This window comes from Bufo gargarizans, chromosome 5 (genome assembly GCF_014858855.1).
Source record: "Bufo gargarizans isolate SCDJY-AF-19 chromosome 5, ASM1485885v1, whole genome shotgun sequence".
NCBI classification, from domain to species: domain Eukaryota; kingdom Metazoa; phylum Chordata; class Amphibia; order Anura; family Bufonidae; genus Bufo; species Bufo gargarizans.
The window spans coordinates 6,943,169-6,966,847 of record NC_058084.1 but is presented as its reverse complement, the minus strand read 5'-3'; the positions used below and the strand labels follow the sequence as shown (position 1 = coordinate 6,966,847).

The 23,679-nt window shown below is 43.5% G+C and overlaps 1 protein-coding gene across 1 annotated transcript in view; it reads right to left on the bottom strand.

The window, feature by feature from the left end:
* The window catches only part of PHF20L1 (PHD finger protein 20 like 1), a 99,513-nt gene that overhangs the window by 21,655 nt on the left and 54,179 nt on the right, over positions 1-23,679 (bottom strand). Inside the window, 5 exon segments of the mRNA XM_044293980.1 lie at positions 2,312-2,365; positions 4,780-4,995; positions 15,339-15,527; positions 16,981-17,151; positions 19,602-19,797. Of these exon segments, the coding sequence (XP_044149915.1) occupies positions 2,312-2,365; positions 4,780-4,995; positions 15,339-15,527; positions 16,981-17,151; positions 19,602-19,797 (826 nt within the window).

Here is a 23,679-nt window from a genome sequence, read left to right as displayed (position 1 = left end):
CTCGTCTCAACATGGTGGTTTTGATGGATGCCGGCGGGGCAACACCCTCTAGTCTGTAGACCGCTCCGAGGTTCTCGTCTTTCCTGTCCACCAAGACCGCGTTTCTCGGCGACCTGGGATGTGTCCACGGTTTTGAACTTTTTCATTGCTTGGCCGTCTAATGAACAGTTGTCATTGCGACAGTTATCCGCGAAGCTGGTCACCTTGTTTTGCCTGATCTCTTGCAAAAGAGTGTCGGATGTCCGGGCGTTGGACCATGACACCCGTGCGTTTACGCCAGAGGGAGTTACGTTTAATATCTCCCGACGTACTAAAACTAACATCCGTTCGGTATCCTATCCATTTTTTCCCTCTTCACCGCAGCTGCGTCCTGTGGCTTGCTTACATGAGTATAAATCGCAGCACGCTCGGATTACGATCCTCGGCTCATCCTCTTCTGTTCATTTCCTTCCGCAGACCTTTCTCCCCAGTCGCCAGCGTTACTCTCTCACGCTGGGTCAAGTGGATCTTATCCCTCTCGGGGGTTGATACTTCCATTTTTACCGCACACTCGGTTCGGAGCACAGCAGCCACATCCATGACCATCTCTGGTGCGCGCTTGGAAGATGTCATGAAGCTAGCAGATTGGCCCACCCTTCTTGCTGACCCTCCCTTGTTGCCCTTATTGATTGTCGGTTTAACTTCTCAGTTATTTTGTATCTGGTTAACTTATAACAGTGCTACATGTATGATTTTTGTCCTACACGATTTCTCAGTGCTTCCTTATCAATTGTTTCTCCATAGGTTGAAGATGTCAGGTGTTGGAGGACATGTTCCAGCATTCTTTGCCTCTACTTCAGTTTTTTTTCCCCTGTTCTTGCTTCCAGTTGAGGAGGTCTCGGACGAAGTTCTCCAGTCGGTCCGGTCGAGTTTCCAGAAGATGTTTTTTTCTCTTCCAGTTGGAATTTTCCTGGCAGCACACTAAGAGGAGGATCCCAGTGGGAACAGACCTTATATACACTGGGATTGAGGGGAGGGGTTGTTACCATGGCTCTGTACCCTCAATGTTGTTTTTCTTTGCTGCTATGGTAGAAGTAAAGAGAGAGTTAATGCAATACTTGCCTCCGTGTCCTTCATAAAATCATGACTTTACGTCATATAATAGGAAAATCATGTAATTACCAGCATCCTCCTTGGTCGCAGAGGATGCTGGTAAGAAGGCTAGAAGCGCGAGCTGTGATCTCACTTTATCACGGCATCTAAAAGGCTTTTATGACCGCGATCTGCATTATTGCTGGTCGTGGTCATTAGCCGCGGGTCTCTGCTGTTTTATAACAGCAGAGACCCGCCACCCTTGACGCCAGCTGTGAACGAGCGCCATGTCTGCCCATCGCTCTAGCGCCGTACTTGTATGGCGATTGCAGTGAAGGGGTTAAGTGTTGATGACCTAGCCTCAAGATAACCAGCATCCTCCACAGAACAGCTGAAAAGGGACTGAAATGCAATACCAAGCATAGCCATTATATAACCATGGCATTGTGCTTGGCATACTGTACAAAAGTGGAGCACTGCAGCCCTTTCAAACAGCTGATGGAGAAGAGAGCTTGACCCCCACCCATAAAAAACCGATGACCTGAGGATAGGCCTTGATACTTTACTCTCAAGATAGACAGAATTATTCAATGGGTTAAGAGTCTGCACTGATATAACACGTCTTATCGTGACTATTAATCACAGACACTGCTCCGTCACAATGCCGTGCCTCTACAATTAAAGGGTTGGTGTTCTCATTAGATGGAATATGTCAGTGCTTTTTCGACAATGATAAATATGTTAAAGGGGTTCTCGGGGCTACAGATATTGATCACCTTATCCTCAGGATAGGTCAATACCAAATTAGTGAGGGTCTGACAAGCAGCACCCCCCACAGATCAGCTGTTTAGGGCTGCGGCAGCGCCGGCGGCTGTCAGTGTACTGATCAGAAGTTGGAGGCTGATCGGCAGTACTTCGGTATGGCCACTACACGGTGTATGGTGCTGTCCAGCTCTGTAAACTGTATAGATTCTGGTGCTGTTGGCAGCCCATATCAGCGGGTTGGTGGGGGTGTCGGGTAGTCACCGATTTGAGACGGATGACCCGTGGACCTCTGGGCGATAGGTATTCATTACTTATTTCATGTATTTATATAGCGCTGACATATTCCGCAGCGCTTTACAGACATTACCATCAAACTGTCCCCAATAGGGATCAAATATAGGTCATCAAAAGATAAAACCCGTTAAGATAACACAATCCTCCTACTAGAAACTAAGGAGGAACATGAGAACATTACCAGCAGAAGAGGTTTTGTCTTCAGACTTTATTTTCTTCTCCGATTTTACGACTCCTGTGGATGATAAAAAAGTCCTTTCTGTTACTCCAGGTCTTGCAAGGCTAGCTCAGCTGACTGCAATGATACCTTTCACAGGACTCCTGCATAACAAAGACCGTCCAGATCCACTATGCTGCTCATAGACTTCTATTATGACTGAATGCAAAATGGAATGCCTCTTAAAGGCTTCCGTCATATTCCGTGATAACAGAATCCATAAGGGAATTGCCCCAGAATCCTAAATTTAAAACATCAAGTTTGCTAATCCCTGATCCTGAGTTACATCCTGTATTATACTCCAGAGCTGCACTCACTATTCTGCTGGTGGAGTCCCTGTGTACATACATGACATTACTTATCCTGTACTGATCCTGAGTTATATCCTGTATTATACTCCAGAGCTGCACTCACTATTCTGCTGGTGCAGTCACTGTGTACATACATTACATTACTTATCCTGTACTGATCCTGAGTTATATCCTGTATTATACTCCAGAGCTGCACTCACTATTCTGCTGGTGCAGTCACTGTGTACATACATTACATTACTTATCCTGTACTGATCCTGAGTTACATCCTGTATTATACTCCAGAGCTGCACTCACTATTCTGCTGGTGCAGTCACTGTGTACATACATTACATTACTTATCCTGTACTGATCCTGAGTTACATCCTGTATTATACTCCAGAGCTGCATTCACTATTCTGCTGGTGCAGTCACTGTGTACATACATTACATTACTTATCCTGTACTGATCCTGAGTTACATCCTGTATTATACTCCAGAGCTGCACTCACTATTCTGCTGGTGGAGTCACTGTGTACATACATTACTTATCCTGTACTGATCCTGAGTTACATCCTGTATTCTACTCCAGAGCTGCACTCACTATTCTGCTGGGGCAGTCACTGTGTACATACATTACATTACTTATCCTGTACTGATCCTGAGTTACATCCTGTATTATACTCCAGAGCTGCACTCACTATTCTGCTGGGGCAGTCACTGTGTACATACATTACATTACTTATCCTGTACTGATCCTGAGTTATATCCTGTATTATACTCCAGAGCTGCACTCACTATTCTGCTGGTGCAGTCACTGTGTACATACATTACATTACTTATCCTGTACTGATCCTGAGTTACATCCTGTATTATACTCCAGAGCTGCACTCACTATTCTGCTGGTGCAGTCACTGTGTACATACATTACATTACTTATCCTGTACTGATCCTGAGTTACATCCTGTATTATACTCCAGAGCTGCACTCACTATTCTGCTGGTGCAGTCACTGTGTACATACATTACATTACTTATCCTGTACTGATCCTGAGTTACATCCTGTATTATACTCCAGAGCTGCACTCACTATTCTGCTGGTGCAGTCACTGTGTACATACATTACATTACTTATCCTGTACTGATCCTGAGTTACATCCTGTATTATACTCCAGAGCTGCACTCACTATTCTGCTGGTGCAGTCACTGTGTACATACATTACATTACTTATCCTGTACTGATCCTGAGTTACATCCTGTATTATACTCCAGAGCTGCACTCACTATTCTGCTGGTGCAGTCACTGTGTACATACATTACATTACTTATCCTGTACTGATCCTGAGTTACATCCTGTATTATACTCCAGAGCTGCACTCACTATTCTGCTGGTGGAGTCACTGTGTACATACATTACTTATCCTGTACTGATCCTGAGTTACATCCTGTATTCTACTCCAGAGCTGCACTCACTATTCTGCTGGGGCAGTCACTGTGTACATACATTACTTATCCTGTACTGATCCTGAGTTACATCCTGTATTATACTCCAGAGCTGCACTCACTATTCTGCTGGCGGAGTCACTGTGTACATACATTACATTACTTATCCTGTACTGATCCTGAGTTACATCCTGTAATATACTCCAGAGCTGCACTCACTATTCTGCTGGTGCAGTCACGGTGTACATACATTACATTACTTATCCTGTACTGATCCTGGCTTACATCCTGTAATATACTCCAGAGCTGCACTCACTATTCTGCTGGTGCAGTCACTGTGTACATACATTACATTAATTATCCTGTACTGATCCTGAGTTACATCCTGTATTATACCCCAGAGCTGCACTCACTATTCTGCTGGTGCAGTCACTGTGTACATATATTACATTACTTATCCTGTACTGATCCTGGGTTACATCCTGTATTATACTCCAGAGCTGCACTCACTATTCTGCTGGTGCAGTCACTGTGTACATACATTACATTAATTATCCTGTACTGATCCTGAGTTACATCCTGTATTATACTCCAGAGCTGCACTACTTCCTGTCAGGTCGCTGAAGAACAGGGAACAGCAGCGTACATTTAGCTGCACGGCATTGGGTCTTTAAAACATAAATAAAATGGCGTCCTTTACCAATGTCCGGCTGCTTGTCTTTGTCATTCACTTTCTTCATTATCTTTTCTTGCAGGCGATCGGGCGGTTTGTTTTCCGCTGCAGTGGCCGATAACGTCACCGTCATTTCCGTGCTCAAGACGCCCGAGGACTTTTTCTTCTTGCTTCCTTTAGGCGGCTTCAAGTTGTTCGGCAAAGCCACGGTGGTGTGTAAGGAAAGTGCGTGGGACTCCAGTGCTGCAAACGAGAGGACAAGGTCACTGACACTGGCGCCAATACGACAACGGAAACAATCAGGATGGAAATGTAAAAAGTATAAAATACACACATTTAAAAAATCTATTGACCCTTTTCTGTGTCAATCAAAACTGAAAAATATCTAAAAGATTTTTACCACATGTTCCAGTTTATTTTCCACCTTTTCTCTACAAACCTAAGGTCAGACCTGTCTCTGGCTGTAAGGCAACTGGCTGCAGCAGAAGCCCTCCACCACTGCCCCTTTGACTAAGCCTGCGCCCCTCAAACATCTGCCCTACAAAAATTGGAGGAATCACTGAAAATTAATATGTTCTCTGCAAACACTTCTTCTGGGCTATAAGGAGTCATTGCTAGGTTACAACAGTTTTTTTCGGGACTTGGATATTGATGACCTATCCTCAAGATAGGCCATCAATATCTGATTGGTGGGGGTCGAACTACTGGCACCCTCATCGATTAGCTGTTAGACGGGGTTGCGGTGCTCGGGCGAGTGCTGCGGCCCCTTCCTCGACCTGTGATGTCTAGTCCATCGGTCACATGGCCTACGTGCGGCTCAGTCCCATTCAGGAGGATGGGACTGAGTACTGTACTGTTATACGACGCTATGGCACCTTCAAAGACCTGATTGGAGGGGGTGCCCCCATCAATCTAACATTGATGACCTGCTGTATGGATGGGTCATTAATAATGAATTCCAGGATCGGTCATTGATATAAGATGGGCAGAGGTCTGACACCCGGCACCCCTACTAAGCAGCCGCCGGTGCCATAGACTATACAGTGGATGGAGCCAGAAGCAGAAATCTCCATCCACTGTGTAATTTATGGCGTTGGTGGCGGCCCTATGGCTGGCCATACATTTTAGATACAGATGTAGCAAACAATAACCTGAAGCTTAACACATCAAACACACTGTTGCAGCAAACTTTTACCTGACACTTAACACAACCAAAATCACAGAAAACGGCAAGTGACCATTTGCTGCAACTGCGTATTAACCGTGTGAAGTGGCAAGTTAACGTTTGCTACACCTGTAGCTATCGGTCAATGCTTGTTCAGCCACCCCACACAGATGCTTGTTTTGAATGGGAGAAGGGAACAAGCTGCTGTCAGACACCCCTAGCGGCTGCTTACCCCCTTGAAAACAGAAGGATCAGGCTGACCCCCATCAGGAGTCGGTAGGTCCCCATACACATTAGATGCATTTAAATGCCCGACAACTGCAGGGTTGCCGTCTCCTTAAATGCCATAGATTTTCAGAGACTTCTATACCGATGACCTATCCTCTGGCTAGTTCATTAGTATCTGCTCGGTGGGGGTCCGACACCTGGGACCCCCGGCAATCAGCTGTTTGAGAAGGCACCTGTGCTCCTGCGAGCGCCGCGTCCTTCTCTGTGCTCACCAAGCACAGCGCCGTACATTGTATTCTATTGACTTCTATGGGGCTGAGCTGCGCCTAGGCTATGTGACTGATGAACATGACATCACTGGCCCAGGGGAAGCTGCGAGACGGCCACGGCGCTACTGGGAGTGCCGCTGACTTCTCAAACAGCTGATCGGCGCAGGTCCACCGAACATATACGGATGACCTATCCAGAATAAGGGTCATCAGTATATAAGTCTCAGAAAACCCTTTTCACTATTAGACCAGACGAGAGAGTTCAATGCGAGAAACTCGCAGTGGGAGCTTCCGTTCTGACCTCTGCTCCTCTGACAGGATCGCACAGCTGTATAATGATTTACAATGCTGTGTGTCCCTGACAGACCTGGAATCTAGTGGGTTACACTGACATAATGCCATTCAGTAGATTCTAGGTCTGTCAGGGACACACAGCATTGTAAATCATTATACTGCTGTGTGATCCTGTCAGAGGAGCAGAGGTCAGAACGGGAGCTCCCACTGTGAGTTTCTCGCATTGAACTCGCTTGTGTGCGTTTGGCCTTAACCCTCTGAGACACAGACGCAGATCTGTGCTCAGGTCGACCTTCTACATCAGTGATCAGCAACCTCCGCACTCCAGCTGTTCTGAAACTACAACTCCCAGAATCCTCCTTTCAATGTTGTGGGAGTTACAAGAACAGCGGACCAAGTGTGCATGCTGTGAGTTGTAGTTTTTACAGCAGCTGAAGTGCTGAAGGTTGCTGGTCCCTGCTCTATAATGGTGATCAGTCTTGGAAGGAAGGCCCTGGAATCTGGCTGCACAGGAAATAACATGACAGACCTGTACATGGAGAAGACTGGTCTGAGGGAGCTGTACAACCACCATCCCATGTGCTCCAGGAGACCTCTATCCTTACTATTAGGGGTCGTCCACTATACCCAGCAAGGGGCCTCATCTGCTGCACCCTAATATATAGATGAGTGTTTCCCAACCAGTGTGCCTCCAACTGTTGCAAAACTACAACTCCCAGCATGCCTGGACAGCCTTTGGCTGTGCAGGCATGCTGGGAGTTGTAGTTTTGCAACAGCTGGAGGCACACTGGTTGGGAAACACTGATATAGATACTACACACGTTAAGTATTCTGCCAGCAACAGCCGACTGCAGGGATCCAAGGTGCCTCTATTAATGGTTTACAACCTAATTTCACCAAGTTCCCAGGCAAAGACATTAAAGGGGTTGTCCAACAAAAAATATTCTAGATTTTTCAAATCCGCACCTGGATCTGAACACTTTTGTAATTGCATGTAATTAAAAATTGAGTATAGCCACTGAGTTATTCAATAAAATGTATCTGTATAGCGCCACCTGCAGTTTGTTCTTTTTCTTATTTCACTGAGATGGCCGCACATGCCCAGGTGTCATCCTTCAACTGCCCCCTGAGCTGTTATAGGGAGAGAACTGCAGCAAAATGGACACGCCCCCTGAGCTGTAATAGGGAGAGAACTGCAGCAAAATGGACACGCCCCCTGAGCTGTGATAGGGAGAGAACTGCAGAAAAATAGACACGCCCCCTGAGCTGTGATAGGGAGAGAACTGCAGAAAAATAGACACGCCCCCTGAGCTGCAGCAGAAAAGACGCTCCCCTTGAGCTGCAAGCTTGATATAAATCCATGAATGGGGAGATCTCTGGATCCATGTGAGGTACAGGGCTGGTTCTGGTTTTGTTTGAAAGATTGTCATGTCCTATGTGATATCCAATTTTTTTACATTAAACATTGGATAAGTATTTTTTGGGGAGTTCAATACTGATGACTTATACTGAGGATAAATATCAGGGGCTGTGGTGCTCCGGTGAGCGCTGCGACCTCCTCACAGCATGCAAAGCACAGCGCCGTCCACTGCACAGTGGCTGTGTGTGGTATTGCAGCCCAGGCCCATTCACTAGAGTTAGACCATGTGACCGATGAACATGACCACACTGGCACAGGAAGAGGCCGCAGCACTCACTGAAGCGCCGGTAGTCAGACCGCCATGATCAGATACTGATTACCTATTGTAGAGGATAGTCCATAAATACTGTACTCCTGGAAAACTCCTTCAATGCCTTGAGAAACCTGAGAAAAGGCCGAAGGATGTAGCAGTGCTGAATTAGTCACTTGTCACTTCATGGACTCAGCCTTTCATCCCTCCTGATAATGGGCTGAGTCAGGGTTACTTAACTGCGTTTTCCTGCAGTCCTGTGTAAAATCACAATGCGATACAGCTCTGCTACAGTCGACAAACTCGGGGCTGCTGAACCCATATGGAGCTGCCGAGTTGCTTGCTGTATCAATGTGAATCAAGTAAAGCACATTTCAGTTTTAGATGGTTAGAGTATCATAATATCCTCACAGCAGCACAGAGTGTCTACAGCAGCCGCCGCACAGGGTTCACATATGGGGTTTTGCCAAGTGCATGAGGCTTAAAGAGGAGCTCTAACCTCTCCTGACAGGTCTTAGTAACTACCTGCATCCTCCATTAAATAGTAGAGCTGTATCTTAGATCTATGTGCTGTTCCTCTGTTATTGCTCCTGGAAATGTATGAATTGACAACTGCTTATCAAAGGGCAGTTTCCCTACAGAGTCTTGTTCAGAACGCACAGACATACGTTGTAATGTATAGCCTTCTCATTCTATTATATTTCACAGAATTCGCATGCACAAAAAAAAAAAAAGGGAAAAATTGCGCAAGAACGTAAAAAAAAAAAAAAAAGAAAAACAGAAAGCTTTAACTGCTCCTTTAAAAAGGTAACAGACATTACAAAAAACATTAATGGGACACAAAAAAAAAATCCCAGAAGCAGCGCCTCTCTTATCCAAAGGAGGTGCCTGGTATTGCAGTTTAGCACCTCTGAAGTGAACGGAGCAGAACTTTGGACACAAAGCTGGAATAATCACCCCAAAAAGGGCCACATTCTGAATGGGCCATCTTTTCCATCATCTTGTTAAAGGGATCGCAGACGACACCAGTGAGATGACGCAGAGAATGCACACAAACGTATTTTGTCTGTTTGTTTCTTTTTGCGGCCCATATGCGGAACGCAAAAAATTGGAAATTACTCCCATGTGCATTCCGTATGTCCGCAAGTCCGTTCCGCAAAAAAATAGAACATGTCCTATACTGGTCAGGCATTGTTACAATGGGTCTGCAAAAAAACTAAATGGATGTAACACGGATGTCCTCCGCTTTTTTTGTGGACTGTAAGGGTCCATTCACACGTCCGCAAAATGGGATCCGCATCCGTTCCGAAATTTTGCGGAACAAGTGCGCCTGGACCCATTCATTTTCAACGGGGCCGGAATGTGCTGTCTGGATTCGCACTTCCGTTCCGCAAAACAATAGAACATGTCCTATTCTTTTCTGCAATTGCGTACAAGAAAAGGCATTTTCTATGAGATGTCCGCAAAATGCGGAATGCACATTGCTGGTGTCTGTGTTTTGCGGATCCTTAAAACGCATACGGACCTGTAAATGGACCCTAAAATACATACTGTCATGGGCAAGAGCCCATAAGCCGAGGCCCCATGGGTCCGGAGCTCGAGACCCACAACACATAGCTGATTTGGCCGGGTACGATGTGGCTGGTGGCCCGTTTCCCTGGCATTGACAGAAGGGGAAACGTAGCATTATATGGCAACCAGTTAGCTGAATGGCGCTCCTGTAATAAACAGGCGTCTGGCATTGGCCAGAGATGGCCACTAGTCTTTGATGGCTCTCCGCTCTGGCTCATTGGGGGGGGCGCTACCCTTTTAAAAATGAATTCTACAAGCATGGTAAACATAGGGTCAGACCTGCAGGCTGCCTAGTCAGCAGCAATGCTGAAGCAGAGGGTGTTAATGAGCACAGGAAAAACGGCGCAGCCGCCCACAGCGACCATCAGGTTAGAAGAAGCCAATAAAGTCTTAATCAAAGGCTCAAAAAGCTAATCAGCCGACCACCTAAGAATCGGGGACACAGTGAACCCCATGAGTATATTCCCTACAGAAACAGGATCACATTCAATTTCGCAATATTACAGAAGAGACGATCAGTCTTCCATACAGGATGCACATCACGTGGCAGTGGGGGGACTATAACTCCCACAATCCTCCTCCATCCTTCCTTCTACAGCACGTGCTTTTAGCACCAGGCCGGCAAATCTCATGTACAATCAATGGGCTCTTTTTCCCTCCTGCACGCGAGATCCGCGCAATAATGGATGCCGGTATGTGAAGGCTGAGGAAGCGGTTAACCCTTTGTTGCATCTCGCCTTTAGAAACCGCTCGTTATAGCTATGGCGACAAAATGAGGAGCTTCACCCAAGAAAGCCTGAATTGGTCAATTCCTATTAACTCGTTCAGGTCCGTGGAGTGAATATGAGATTTCCTTCCAGCACGCCCCAATAGGAATCTCCTCTTCGAGTCAATATTCTGGCATCTCTGTGAGAAGACGGATAGTTCTGCCTGGTCCTTCCAGCGATATCAGCTCCGTCGTAAATCTCGCTAGAGGACTGATTATTATACCCTGATCTACGTCTCTGGGGATTGTGTTCTACAAGGGGATTCTTCTGGGCCTCATCTTAGGTGAAAAAGTGGAAATTGTAAATCAGAATTATTCCTCCTTCCAGACGTCAGTCTTCTGAGGAAAAGACAGCACAGGCAAAGCCAGATGCAGAAGCACGTTCAGAAAGCCTGGGGACTCGTATACACTTAACCCTAGCATACTACTTCATCATCATCATCAATGCCTATTGGTCTCAGGATGCCAATAAGAAGACACATGAATTCAATCCAAGACTCCACGGGGCGAAAGGACTTTTACTCGTTACTATTCACATGCTACAATAAGAATTTGAGGAGGCAAAAGAAACAAAAAAAAAAAAACACGAAGAAGAAAAGAGAAAAACGGCTAATGAGGTTAATGACCTTGAAAGAGAGAACGTTGTATTCTACTGAGGTATGAAAGAAGAAACCTCTAAGAAGAATTCTAGGTTGTAATTTACTCCTAAACTAATTGCCTTCATGTTGATCTTGCCACCTGGAGACCATAGGTAGTATGTTATTTGGCAGAATCTTCTTCAAGCTTCTCATGTGTTTATCTCCTTCTATTCACTCTTCTCTAATGAGTTAGGTCTTCTCATAATTAATTAGTCCAAAAATGTCAAAGGTTTGGCAAGGATCCCCTTGATTGATTACTTATGGACCATGGTATCGGGAAAAAAACAAAACAAGGCTTTAGGGTTCAGAATTCACAAAGCAGCAGGAGAACAAAACCTTAGGAGATACTCTGAACTACCCTGGATCTAACTAAGGCTTTCTATGTATAACATCTTAACAATTCTTGTGCGTTGTGCCCAGACCGGACCGTTCTTCTCGATATAAACACTTCTTCACATCTTTCATCCTTCCTCATCTCCGTGTTCCTTGTATCAACAGGCAAGTATCCTAAGAATAAGTCAGACCTAGGTGTTGTCTTGTCTAGGACATCGGTGGCATATCGCTAGGATATAACACCGATGTTCGATAGGAGCGTGTCCCACCTCTGGGACTGGCTCCCATCTCCAGAACAAGGGACCTGAAGTGAAGGAGAGTGCACCACGTTACCCCTAGATTGCTACGGGCAAGCGCGTCAGCTATTTTCAGAACTCCGACAGCAGTGAATGGAGAGCATCCCACGCATGTCCGGTGTGCTCTCCTACACTTCAGGGGACCCAGAGGCGGGATCCACTCCTATCTGACATTGCTAACATATTGTAGGGATATGCCACCAATGTCTGAGATGACACAACCCCTTTAATACTATATTAAAGGGGTGATCAACTGATCACCCCTAGTCCCACCCCCGAGTAATACAAGGTTGGTTTGAGTCTGCCAGAATGGGAGTTGCTCAGATTAGCTCATAGAGGGGTGTCTCCGGAGCTAGGAAACCCCTCTATGATTTATATAGGCCCTATAAAACCATATGGGCTAGGGCTCTGCTCACGTGTCACCCCTTTAATATATTTCAGTCCAAACTACAACCACTTGTAGGTCGTTTATTGGTTACAATTAATAGGTCAGTGATATCCTGAATCCGGAAAACCCCTTTAACATGCTTTACATGAGCAGAAGACAACAAGTGGTGGAGGAACCTGGAACACAGATGTAGTATGCAGAGGCTGACAAATCAAGGAAACTGGGCATATAAGCAGCAACCAAGCACATGAAGCGGGGTGCTACTGTTAAGCACAAAAAAAAACTTTAACTTCCAGTCCGCCAGATACAGTCATTTTGGTTGTTGTGCTGTGTGGTTGTTTCTAGATGACTTTTTCCCTTTCAGTGTTGCACGTCACAGGTTAACGTACAAGCTCCTAGTTTGTTACTCATATCTCGTGTCATTAAATTATTTATATATGAAACAGAGATTAATGACAATAAGGTGATGTCTGGAGGACAAATCCTAATAGTAGAAAGTCGCACATACCTAAAGAACAGACACGACACAATGCAAACACATCAAGGCTATAGACCTGTGTTAGTGCTGCAATGTTTAGTACGTCATTCATTTCAGATCCCCGATATAGAGTCTGTTGTTGATGTTTTCTATTTGGCTGTGCCCCTCCGAGTAATCCATGCTGGATACTTTGTGTCCAGGGTGCTGCTGCCTTCTCCCTGTAAACTGCCTTGTGTGCGCGCTTCCTCCCTATCTAAAGCCTGTGTGAGTTGTCCTTCATGGATGTTTTCCCTGCTCTGCACACTCTGATCTGCTGTGTGCAACATTCCCTCCCCCCCCATCTCTAAAGCTTTATTCACACATCAGTGTTTTTACACCAGTTATTGTGAGCCAAAACCAGGTGCAGGTCTTTCCCTTACAACTTATCTCGGTGTAGCCTCTGCTGCTGGCTTTGGCTCACAATCACTGATGAAAATCAGAAATGAGATGTTTATGGTATGAACTGTGGATGCTCCATGTGCAGTACAGCAAAAAATTGCGGGCTCCTCTGACACGCATGTTCCCCTTGTATGATTCTATTTTGTACCAGGAGACCCAACTCCCCAGAGTGCAAATAAAAGTAAACTGCAGCTGTAGCACCCCCCCCCCCCCCTCACTCTAAAATGTTTTATTTGCTGTGCAAAAATGTATGTGAAGAAAAATGACATTGCTGTTGGAAAAGTCACTTTGTAATACATGTTATGTGTACAAAGTTCGATGCATTTACTTGTTCTGCTGATTAATGCAGTAAAATATATTATACCTGTATACTTTAAAGGGGTTATCCGGGTATACATTTTTCCCCTTTTCCTATGCCTACCCTGCCAAGTCCTGCAACTTAGGGCTCACTCAGAGAAACGCAAGGACTCGGTGCCCGTGCTGAGGTCTGCAATACACGGCACTCAGTGGTGTGGAACCGAACCCATTGACTTGAATGGGTCCGCGATCCACAAGATACGCCAAAAGATAGGACATGGTGTGGACGCACGAACCCAACAGCACCCGGAAGCGCTTCATAGTGCTTCTCATCCGCGCCCCCGCTCCACAAAAGATTAGACACGTCCTATGTTTTGCTGTAATCTTGCAGATCGTGGAACCATTCAAGTCAAGGGGTCCGCATCGGCAGCACAGAGTGCACATGGTTGGTGCCCGCATATTGCGGACCCGCTGTTTGCGGTCCACAATACGGGCACGGAGCCCTTACGGTCATGTGAATGGGGTCATATTAATGTGCTTGCACTTGGAAGAGTGGTTTTGTCACTGCACCCTCTGACATCATGACCAGGTCGTCATGACCAGGCCTCTCATGATGCCTTCCATCATAATCCCCGGCTGAATGGTCGTTATGACCAGGCCTCTCATGATGCCTTCCATCATAATCCCCGGCTGAATGGTCGTTATGACCAGGCCTCTCATGATGCCTTCCATCATAATCCCCGGCTGAATGGTCATCATGACCAGGCCTCTCATGATGCCTTCCATCATAATCCCCGGCTGAATGGTCGTTATGACCAGGCCTCTCATGATGCCTTCCATCATAATCCCCGGCTGAATGGTCGTCATGACCAGGCCTCTCATGATGCCTTCCATCACACCATAATCCCCGGCTGAATGATCGTTATGACCAGGCCTCTCATGATGCCTTCCATCACACCATAATTCCCGGCTGAATGATCGTTATGACCAGGCCTCTCATGATGCCTTCCATCACACCATAATTCCCGGCTGAATGGTCGTTATGACAGACCCATGTGATCTTGGAATGGGTTGGTCGACGCCCTCAGTCAACAAGTAGGGTCGGCCACTGCTTGTCATATCAAAGCTGTGGGGGAGGAAAAAGCAAGGGGATGATGGGGGACGTAGTGGGCAAAGTTTTTGGCCCAGGGAAGGGTGTAACAGGCATTTACATTTCTGGCTGATCTTGCAGAGCACAGCAATATGGGAAGTGCTGTGGCTGCAGCTCATCTACGCCCACAAGTTTGGGAAGTTCGAACACGGAGCCTGAAGTGAAGAGGAAACGTGAGCAGGTACACCATTATGCTGTGTGGGAGACTAGACGAGGTTTACACAATTAAATGGCATTTTTCAGAAACCTGCACAACCCCTTTAACTGGATATGATACTGGATCATTACAGCTGCATGTATGCAATCGTTAGCTAAATAGATTTTAATAGAACTGGTATAATTAGCATGTCGCCGGTCAGAAAAGATCTCGATATGGCTGATGACTTTAAACTAAAATGTAACATTTGCCAAGAAAACTTACTTTTCTGACCAATTAGACATCATTAAGTAATAGAAGAAATGCTTTACCTGTAATACTTTACATAGTAGCAGATAAAATGATGCAAACATGGCCGGGCACCTACCCAAATGTGCAGAAGCGTTCCAAGGCTTGGGATGTGCTGTGCGAGAAACAAGCCATGTGCTTGTAAAAGGAGAGTATTACCTGATGACGTCGAGGCTATTCTGCCATCAGCTATTGCTTTTGGAGAACAGGTTATCATTTGTAAGGGTTCCTTTTCTTTAGTGGGGCAGTGGTAGGTGGATTCTGGGATAATGGGAGTTTTGATTTCCACGTTACAGCTTAGGTCAAGTGGTTCAAGCGTCTCCTGAGGCACAAAGGCAACATCGGGTACTAGATAAACAAAAGAATGCGATAGAGTATTACAATAGGACGTCCTGCGGGACACACGGCATGACATTCTGCTGATTACGTCGGGAAAGTCTTTGGTGGGTGAAACTAGAACGGGGAAAGCGCGTCTGCAGAAACAGCAATATTAAAAAACTCTTCAAGAGAGTGGTGAAGGGACTGTTTTCTTTTGCCATGTCAATTTAAACGTGTCAGGCCACAAAATACTCATTTATGAATATTTTTCTTCATTGTAAAACAACAAGCAAAGTCAAAGACCGAATAATAATAATGAAAAGAATAAATAAATCAATCATAAGTCATATTAAACATATCTAAAACAGGTGCAAAAATAGGTAAATATTTTTACATTACTCCCTCTCCCTCCATCCAGAGAGAATCTACAAAAAAAACTAAAAATTCATAAAAAAAAACAAAAAACCTGGGAGCGTTTTCTTTTTTTAATTTTTTTTTATGGTTTATAATGTCAAAAATTATCTGATGTTGAAATACATTGTAAATGTGTTTTTTTTTTTTTCTAAACCCCCCCCAAAAAGACTATAAAAAAACTGGAAAAGATGTAAAATGAGCTGAAAATTTTAAAATTATCAAAAAAACAAAAATAAAAAACAATCTGAAACTGCCATTAAAATAAGTTGAAGATATCTTTGACATTATGGAACTGGTGTTAAGAACAGGTTGAAGATATATTTTTATTATTCTGAAAAAAAAAAAAAAAAAAAAGCTTAAAAAACAAGAAATGATTATAAAATGAGGTAAATTATTAACCAAAAACTTCATACATAACAATCTGAAACCAGTGCAATATAAACTGTAAATCAAACAAAAAAAATCTAGTGTAAAATACAAGGTAAATTAATAAAAAAAAATAATAATATATATATATATATATATATATATATATACATACATATATACACACACACAAATACAACAGCAGCACAGTTAGAAAAAAGTAAATCGGATGCAAGTCCTCAGGGAAGGTAGGCAACCATTCCACTGTACAATATTAACAATTTTTGTGTATATATATATATATATATATATATATATATATATAAAAATAAAAAAAATTAAACTAAGACAAAAGCTGTATAAAAATGGAAATGATGTAAAAGGAGTTAAAAATATTTTTTAAATAAATCATTAACCCAAAAAATATTTAAAAATTTGTAGAATCAAAACAAAAAAAAAAACCCAAACTCTGGAAATTATGTAATATGAGCTGAGAATATTTTCTAAATCATAAATTAAAAAAATCTGAAACTGGTGTCAAACGAGATTGCGTTAATAATTTACATTTTTTTTTTTTAAGATTTTTAAAAAATTAAAAAAATAAAAATAAAGAAAAGCTGAAACTGGTGTAAAATGCATTGCAGATAGAGAAAAACAATTTTTTGACCCTGACCGAAGGGCACGCATGAAATGTATTAATTACCCTTAGGTATGGAAAGGTCTTGCGGAGTTTCTGTGTAACTTAAAAGGCTTTGTCCCTCACTGAAAGGCATGCGGAGAACATCACCAGAGGTTTCCGATGTAAGGCGCCGCGATCTTCGCCTTTGGTTGTTACGCCCAGAAGGCCTAGAAAGATTTGAGTTGTGCGGCGTACCTATAAAGAAAGAGCTTTCAATGATTATGAAGTGGAACAAATAATCTTTGTCGGGTAAGTAAACTAAATTAGATTTCCAAAAAAGAACATACGCAAAAAAATAAAAAACTATCCCAAAAATTCATTTTAATCTTTCAGAAAAGAAACCATCACCTCAAAGATAAATAGCAGAAAGTCAAGATGAAAGTAAAAGTTTTACCTAAAGTTAGTAGAATAAACAATTGCACATCTCAAGTAATCTACACAAATAACAAAACATAATTCGCACTACTATAAAAAAACATACATCAAAAATAAAATTATTCAAAGCACAATATTAAAAAATAACCCTTAAAAACTAAAAAACGGACACCAGGAATGGCCTACCATTGTTCTAAACATTGCACTTTTTTTATAATGTAGCAAATAATGGATACTTTGTATCTATTCCATGTTTTTGTTTTGTACTACAATTGCTAAAGTTTGGTTTTTTTTCCCAAGGTTTCTAACTACACGCAGTCCATCGCAGCCAATACACAACATGGGTCCATCAGCTAATGTGTGTTGAGGTGTTCTGAAAGAAGGATCGGGCATGTTGGATTCTACAGCTAGATAAGCTATGAAAAGGCATGGGAGATTTGGGACAAATTCCTTCACAAAGGCAGATACAAGTTAACTAGGAAGCCTCGTCCTAAGGAGGGCTCACATAGCCCAAAAAAACTTCCTGCCAGTGCTATGAATCTGATACTGGGTGTGGAGAGGCGTGGGTGCACCTTGGATGATTTGCTTCATTAAAGGGGTTATCTGATAAATGATAATGATGAGCTAGCCTCAGAATGGCGGGCGTTCGAGTCCCAGCACCCCCACGATCAGCCGTTTTAGGGAGCTACCGCACTCCCCATAGCTCTGGGGAGCGCAGCCGGCTGTGCTTGGTATCGCAGCTCAGCTCCATCCACTTCTACGGGGCTCAGTTGAAGATGTGACCGATGTATAGTGGGAAGATGCCGCGGCGCTCACCGAGTGCCCAACCTCTTCTTACAGCTGATCGCTGGGGGTCCTAGGTATCGGACCCCTGCCAACCCTTTAAGAATCTTTGAGTACTTTGGCAACTGTGTATTACCAGTTTGGGGCATGTCCTTACAGTCGGATATTGTCCAAGCAGTGCTGCCAGTATAAGACTGTGAAGGGACACGCTCCTCTGAGAAAGGTAACATCTACTTGTCAGTTTGTTCTAGGAGGAATAACAGAGTAAGCCACAATGCCGAGCTCCAAGTACAGATGCTCCAGAATGGTTATTACATGGAGAATGCTAAACCTGACCTGTCAGGAGAGGTGACAGCCATGCTTAAATGTGACCATACACTTTAAAGAAAAATTAGCAGAACCAGTCAATTTTGGCGATATTGGCCGACTAATGTTATGGTAGTGTCCAGACTCTAGCCTGGGGGGGGGGGGGGGAGAGGGGAATCAGACAAGTTTGATTACAACATGTCCGATCCTTTCATCCCATGGGAAGTGTCAAGCATTCAGTTAGGGTAGTTTTACAGCTCGGATTATCAGATTCGGCAGGCTGCTCCAGAAGAGACCAGCCTGCCAGAGTTCACCGGATCTGGCCTAGTCGGATACTGCCATTCCCCGCCGGACCCTTCGATTATAATGGGATCTGGCTGTTTTCCAGCAAAATACTGGACAAAAACTGTTGCATGCCGGCTGAAAATCGACACTTATGCCAGACAGCAGCCGGATCCCCTTATAGTCAAGGGGATCCAGCCATGAACACTGAATCTGATAAACGGAGGTGTGAACCTACCATTATTACCATCTCCCCATTCATCAAAACACATGCATGCTTGGTCCAGGGGGGCAGGATGAAGAGCTGTTTGGCAGACAGGTAATAAAAGGTGGGGGGTTCAGTCAGCACAACCCTGAGATACCACCTGAGATACTGGTGGCATATTGCTAGGAAACCACACCTATCTATAGAATGGAGCCCCCAAGATGAACGGGCGCGAATCGCGCATGCACGGTGTGCTCTCTATTCGCTTCAATGAGGTGTTCCGAAAAACAGAAGAGAATGGGAAGCGCTCTGCGCATGAACAGCCATCTCTCCATTCAGCTCTATGGGAATTGAGGAGATAAACTGCTATTTTTGAAACTCCCACAGAAGTGAGTGGAGGGCGGCCATACTTGTTTGGATCGCTCTCGTTCATTTGGGGGGCCCTGTGCTAAAGAAAGGAGCAGGTCCTAGAGGTGGGACCCACACCTATCTCGAATCGCCATGTGCCACCAATATCTCAGATGACAGAACCCCTTTAACATCATAGGGTGACTTCACGTCTTTCTGTACATTATATACTGTCGTGACATATACCGCCCTGTAACCGACCCTGCAATTCAATTATAAAACACTGTCTGAACACTTTTTATGGCGACATGAGGAAGGAGATTGGATACAAATGGCAGATTCTCGCCTTGGTTTAGCAGTGGGTCAGTAATGGATAATGACGGGGACTTTTTACACCCTGAGGCGTCCACAGACTCCTGTTTGTCTTTCTTGCTGCGAGACTTCCCGGAAGACAAAGATGGCGGCAACAGCAAGGGGTTCGCTGCCGTACTAGAATGGCATATATCTGCTTCAATTTGACTCTGGTGTTTGGGAGTAATGGCCTAGATGAAAAAAACATAAAATGACAGTTATATCTGCATTAAACGGGGTTCAAGGCTTAGACAAGAGATATCCTATGAAGCAGAGAAGTGAAGAGCAAGAATAAAAGCCACAAGTAATAGGGATTTAAAAAAATATTACACTTAAAAAAATCTACTGTAAAATAATTTTTTATTTTTTTAACTAAAGTCGTTTTATTGATAACTTTTAATGAGTAATTTTATTTGTAAAAGGGTTTTCCTGAATTACAATATTAGGACAGGTCACCGATACCTGAACGGCTGGCAATCCTCCAATCAGCTAACTGAAGGGGACGAGTCCCTTTACTTTTTTACCTGACAAAGCTCCGTACATTTGATATTGGCTGTGCCTGGTATTGCAGCTCAGTCCCCTTCACTTAAAGGGGTTTTCCACTAACTATATTCTATGTCATGCCCCCACCTGCCTCCTTTAAAAAAATAAAAAAGATTTATACTTGCCTGCTCCACATCTCTCCAGTCCTCCGCTATGATCTTCCAGTCCCCACTCTGTTTACATCTGGGGGTGCATGGACATAGTCACATGCACCGCTCCAGCCAATTACTGGCTTCAACAGTGATGTGGTCACAAGCAGCATGTCACTGCTGAAGCCAGGAGGCGGGCTACGGCAATTACAAAAAATAAAATTATTACCAGAAAACCCCATTTAAATGAGACTGAGTTGCAGTGAGCGGTCATACCAGGAACAGCCACCCCAAAAACGTATGGTGCTGTGCCAAGTAAACAATGGTACTCGATGGAGCTGGACCCCAACCAATTTCATATTCTAAGTATAGGACACAAATATTGAAGTCCCAAAAAACATTTTAGTGTTAAGAAAGAAAGCCAGAAAGAAAAACAAAGAAATAATGAAAGAAAGAAAACACATAAGAAAGAAAGTAAGTGCGAAAGAAAAAGCACGAAATAAATAAAAATGAAAAGAAAGCCAGAAAGAAAGTAAGCACGATACAAAGCAGAAAAGAAAGAAAGCAGAAAAGAAAGAAAGCAGAAAAGAAAGAAAGCAGAAAAGAAAGAAAGCACAAAAGAAAAGAGAAAGAAAAAGTAAAACCACGAAAGAAAGAATAAAAATGAAAGAAAGCCAGAAAGAAGACACGTAAGAAAGAAAGCACAAAAGACAGAAAAAGCACAAAAGAAAACAAAAGAAAGAAAGCATGAAAGAATGAAAATGAAAGAAAGAAAGACAGAAAGTAAGCACGAAAGAAACAAAGCAAGCACGAAAGAAACAAAGCAGAAAATAAAGCACAAAAGAAAGAGAAAGAAAAAAAAAAGCACGAAAGAAAGAATAAAAAATGAAAGAAAGCCAGAAACAAAACACGCAAGAAAGAAAGCAATCACGAAAGAAACAAAGCACAAAAGAAATAAAGCATGAAAGACAGAGAAAGAAAAAGCACAAAAAAATAAATAAAGAAAGCATGAAAGAAAGAATGAAAATGAAAAAAAAAAACTAACAATAGCAATAAAGAAAAAAAAAAAGAAATAAAACAAGAACAAAAGAAAGCACAAAACAAAGAATGAAAGAAAAAGATTGGAAAAAAAAAATAAGGGAAGAAAGACATAGGAGGGGACTTTCAAAACACTTCACAACCACAGAAAACACAAAATAAAGCATCACAGTGAATGGTCGCCCACTTTTACCTCCAGCACAGGTCCAATAACACTCTACAAATGAAACGTTACGCCGTAGAATTATTTACAACAGTTTAGATAAAGGGGTTATATTTTGATTGATGAAAGCTATCCGCACACAAGACTATGACGTGTCACCATATCACCGAATTCTGACCGTACACGTGCCCATTAAAAATAAAATGAATATACTTTTGAAAATTTAACAAGTATTTGTGTCTCTCTGAAGTAATGCAAAAATGTAATCAGAAAAGTTATTCAACTTAAATTTTTTTTATGAATAAATGAAAAAATAAGACGACAGCATGTACGGTAAATGCTACAGCGGTCACTGTAAGCCAGCAGGTCGCTGGAGAACCAGCAATGGATCAACGGTGTAAAGAAGGAAGGAGACGTTTTTTGCTTCAACTTTCAGAACGTTTGTAGCTGTTTTTACATCATTAAAAATTTTTGGATAACCCCTTCAGCTGTTCTGCTCATGCATTTTTTTTTTAACCCTCCCAAAAATTTAAGGCTACTTTCACACTAGCGTTTCTATTTTCCGGTATAGATATCCGTCAGAGTCCCAATACCAGAAAAAAACGCTAGTGTGTAAGTAGCCCAACTGGAACACAGAAATAACACAACATGAAAAAATAACATCCCATACACTTCTGAATAGAAATATAAAAGTTCATCTAAAAATACTCTCAAAACCTATTATAGGGGTTAAAGATCCACTGTATATGAGGGGATGTCCAGAACTGGAAAACCGCACCATGCCTGTCTACAGGTTGTGTGTGCCATTGCAGCTTAGCCCTATTTCCTTCAGAGTTGCAATACCAGACACAACCAATGTGGGCAACTGTGGCGCTGTTTTTGGAAGTCATGTTAAAAGTCATGTACCACCGCTTATAAGGGATGTTCCAACCTCAGTTTGTTTGCCCCCCACCCATTGGAACCTGCCAAGGAAAGCTCACCTACCTGCTCCCCGGCACTTGGTTCTAGTTCTACGGGTTCACCACTGTTCTTACTGGGCTTCGGTCCTGGCATGTAAACTTGCGGCACGGGCAACAACTGACCACAGAGCTGCCATGTTCTCAAGCGGCACATGACCCAGCAGTGACATGCCAATTCAAGACACCGACAGAAGTTTAGTGAAGACCGTAGTAGACCTATGGAGCCGGAACCAAGCGAAGGTCCCGCTGGGTGGGTGGATTATTTCAAACACGTTGAAGTAGGGAAAAACCCTTTAATTAAGGTTTCAATTTAAGACGCAGATGAGAGAGGGTCTGTAAAACAACGGGACCATCCATGCTCCTAGAGTCATTAGCTTAGCTCTTAGGTAGTCGACTACACAGATGCGTAAGACTGGGCAGTTTTGGCAGCGGTTGCCTCTGATCCTTCATCTGTCCTTTTGGTTCCTGGCCCTATTTCTTCATCAAAGGGCTCATAGTGCTGGTTAAGGTCCAAAAACAGACTCCTCAGTTAAAAAATAAAAATAAAACACAATGGATGATACCAGGAGATAACGCTCCAGTATTTGACCCTTCAAGCTACAAAAAAAAAAAAAAGGTGCATCGCGTTTTGACATAAATACATCAAATCCAGGAATCGGCAGGATATGAATTATAGCCACAACATGTCAGCAAACACGTTTTATTGCACATCAACTACATGAAACGTTGCATACATCATCAGTTCTATAGAAAGTGAGGTCACAGGAAAATGACAGTCATGTCCTTTTAGAAAGTACAGTAAGACAAAAAATAACATCCCCCCCAGTGTACGACCTTCATGTGCTGTTTATGTGGTGGATTAAATTACAAAAAAAACTAACAGATCTTTATCAGTTCAATATAGTATCTACCGTTTTGAGCATACGGTTCCTATACAGACTTGGTTTAGAGAAGTTTTCTCCAAGCTGCTCTGGTCCCTGCTGCTCTGCACTTCCTGGGCTCAACACACAGGAAATGACTTAGACTGACCGTTCAGCCAATCACTAGCTGAGGCGGGGTCACTGCTGAGCCCAGTGATTGGCTGACAGGCAGACCAGGTCCAGGAAATGGAGAGCAGTGGCAGTAATAGTAGTATCAGAACATAATTGGGGATCGGTGACATGAGTAACTGATTCCCGTTTCATTTCCTGGAAATCCCTTTGAAGACTAGAAACAAACACTGGGTAGCCTGATCCTACAGAAGGGCAGATACAAGAGAGTAAGGCTGGCTATCTGCTTTAG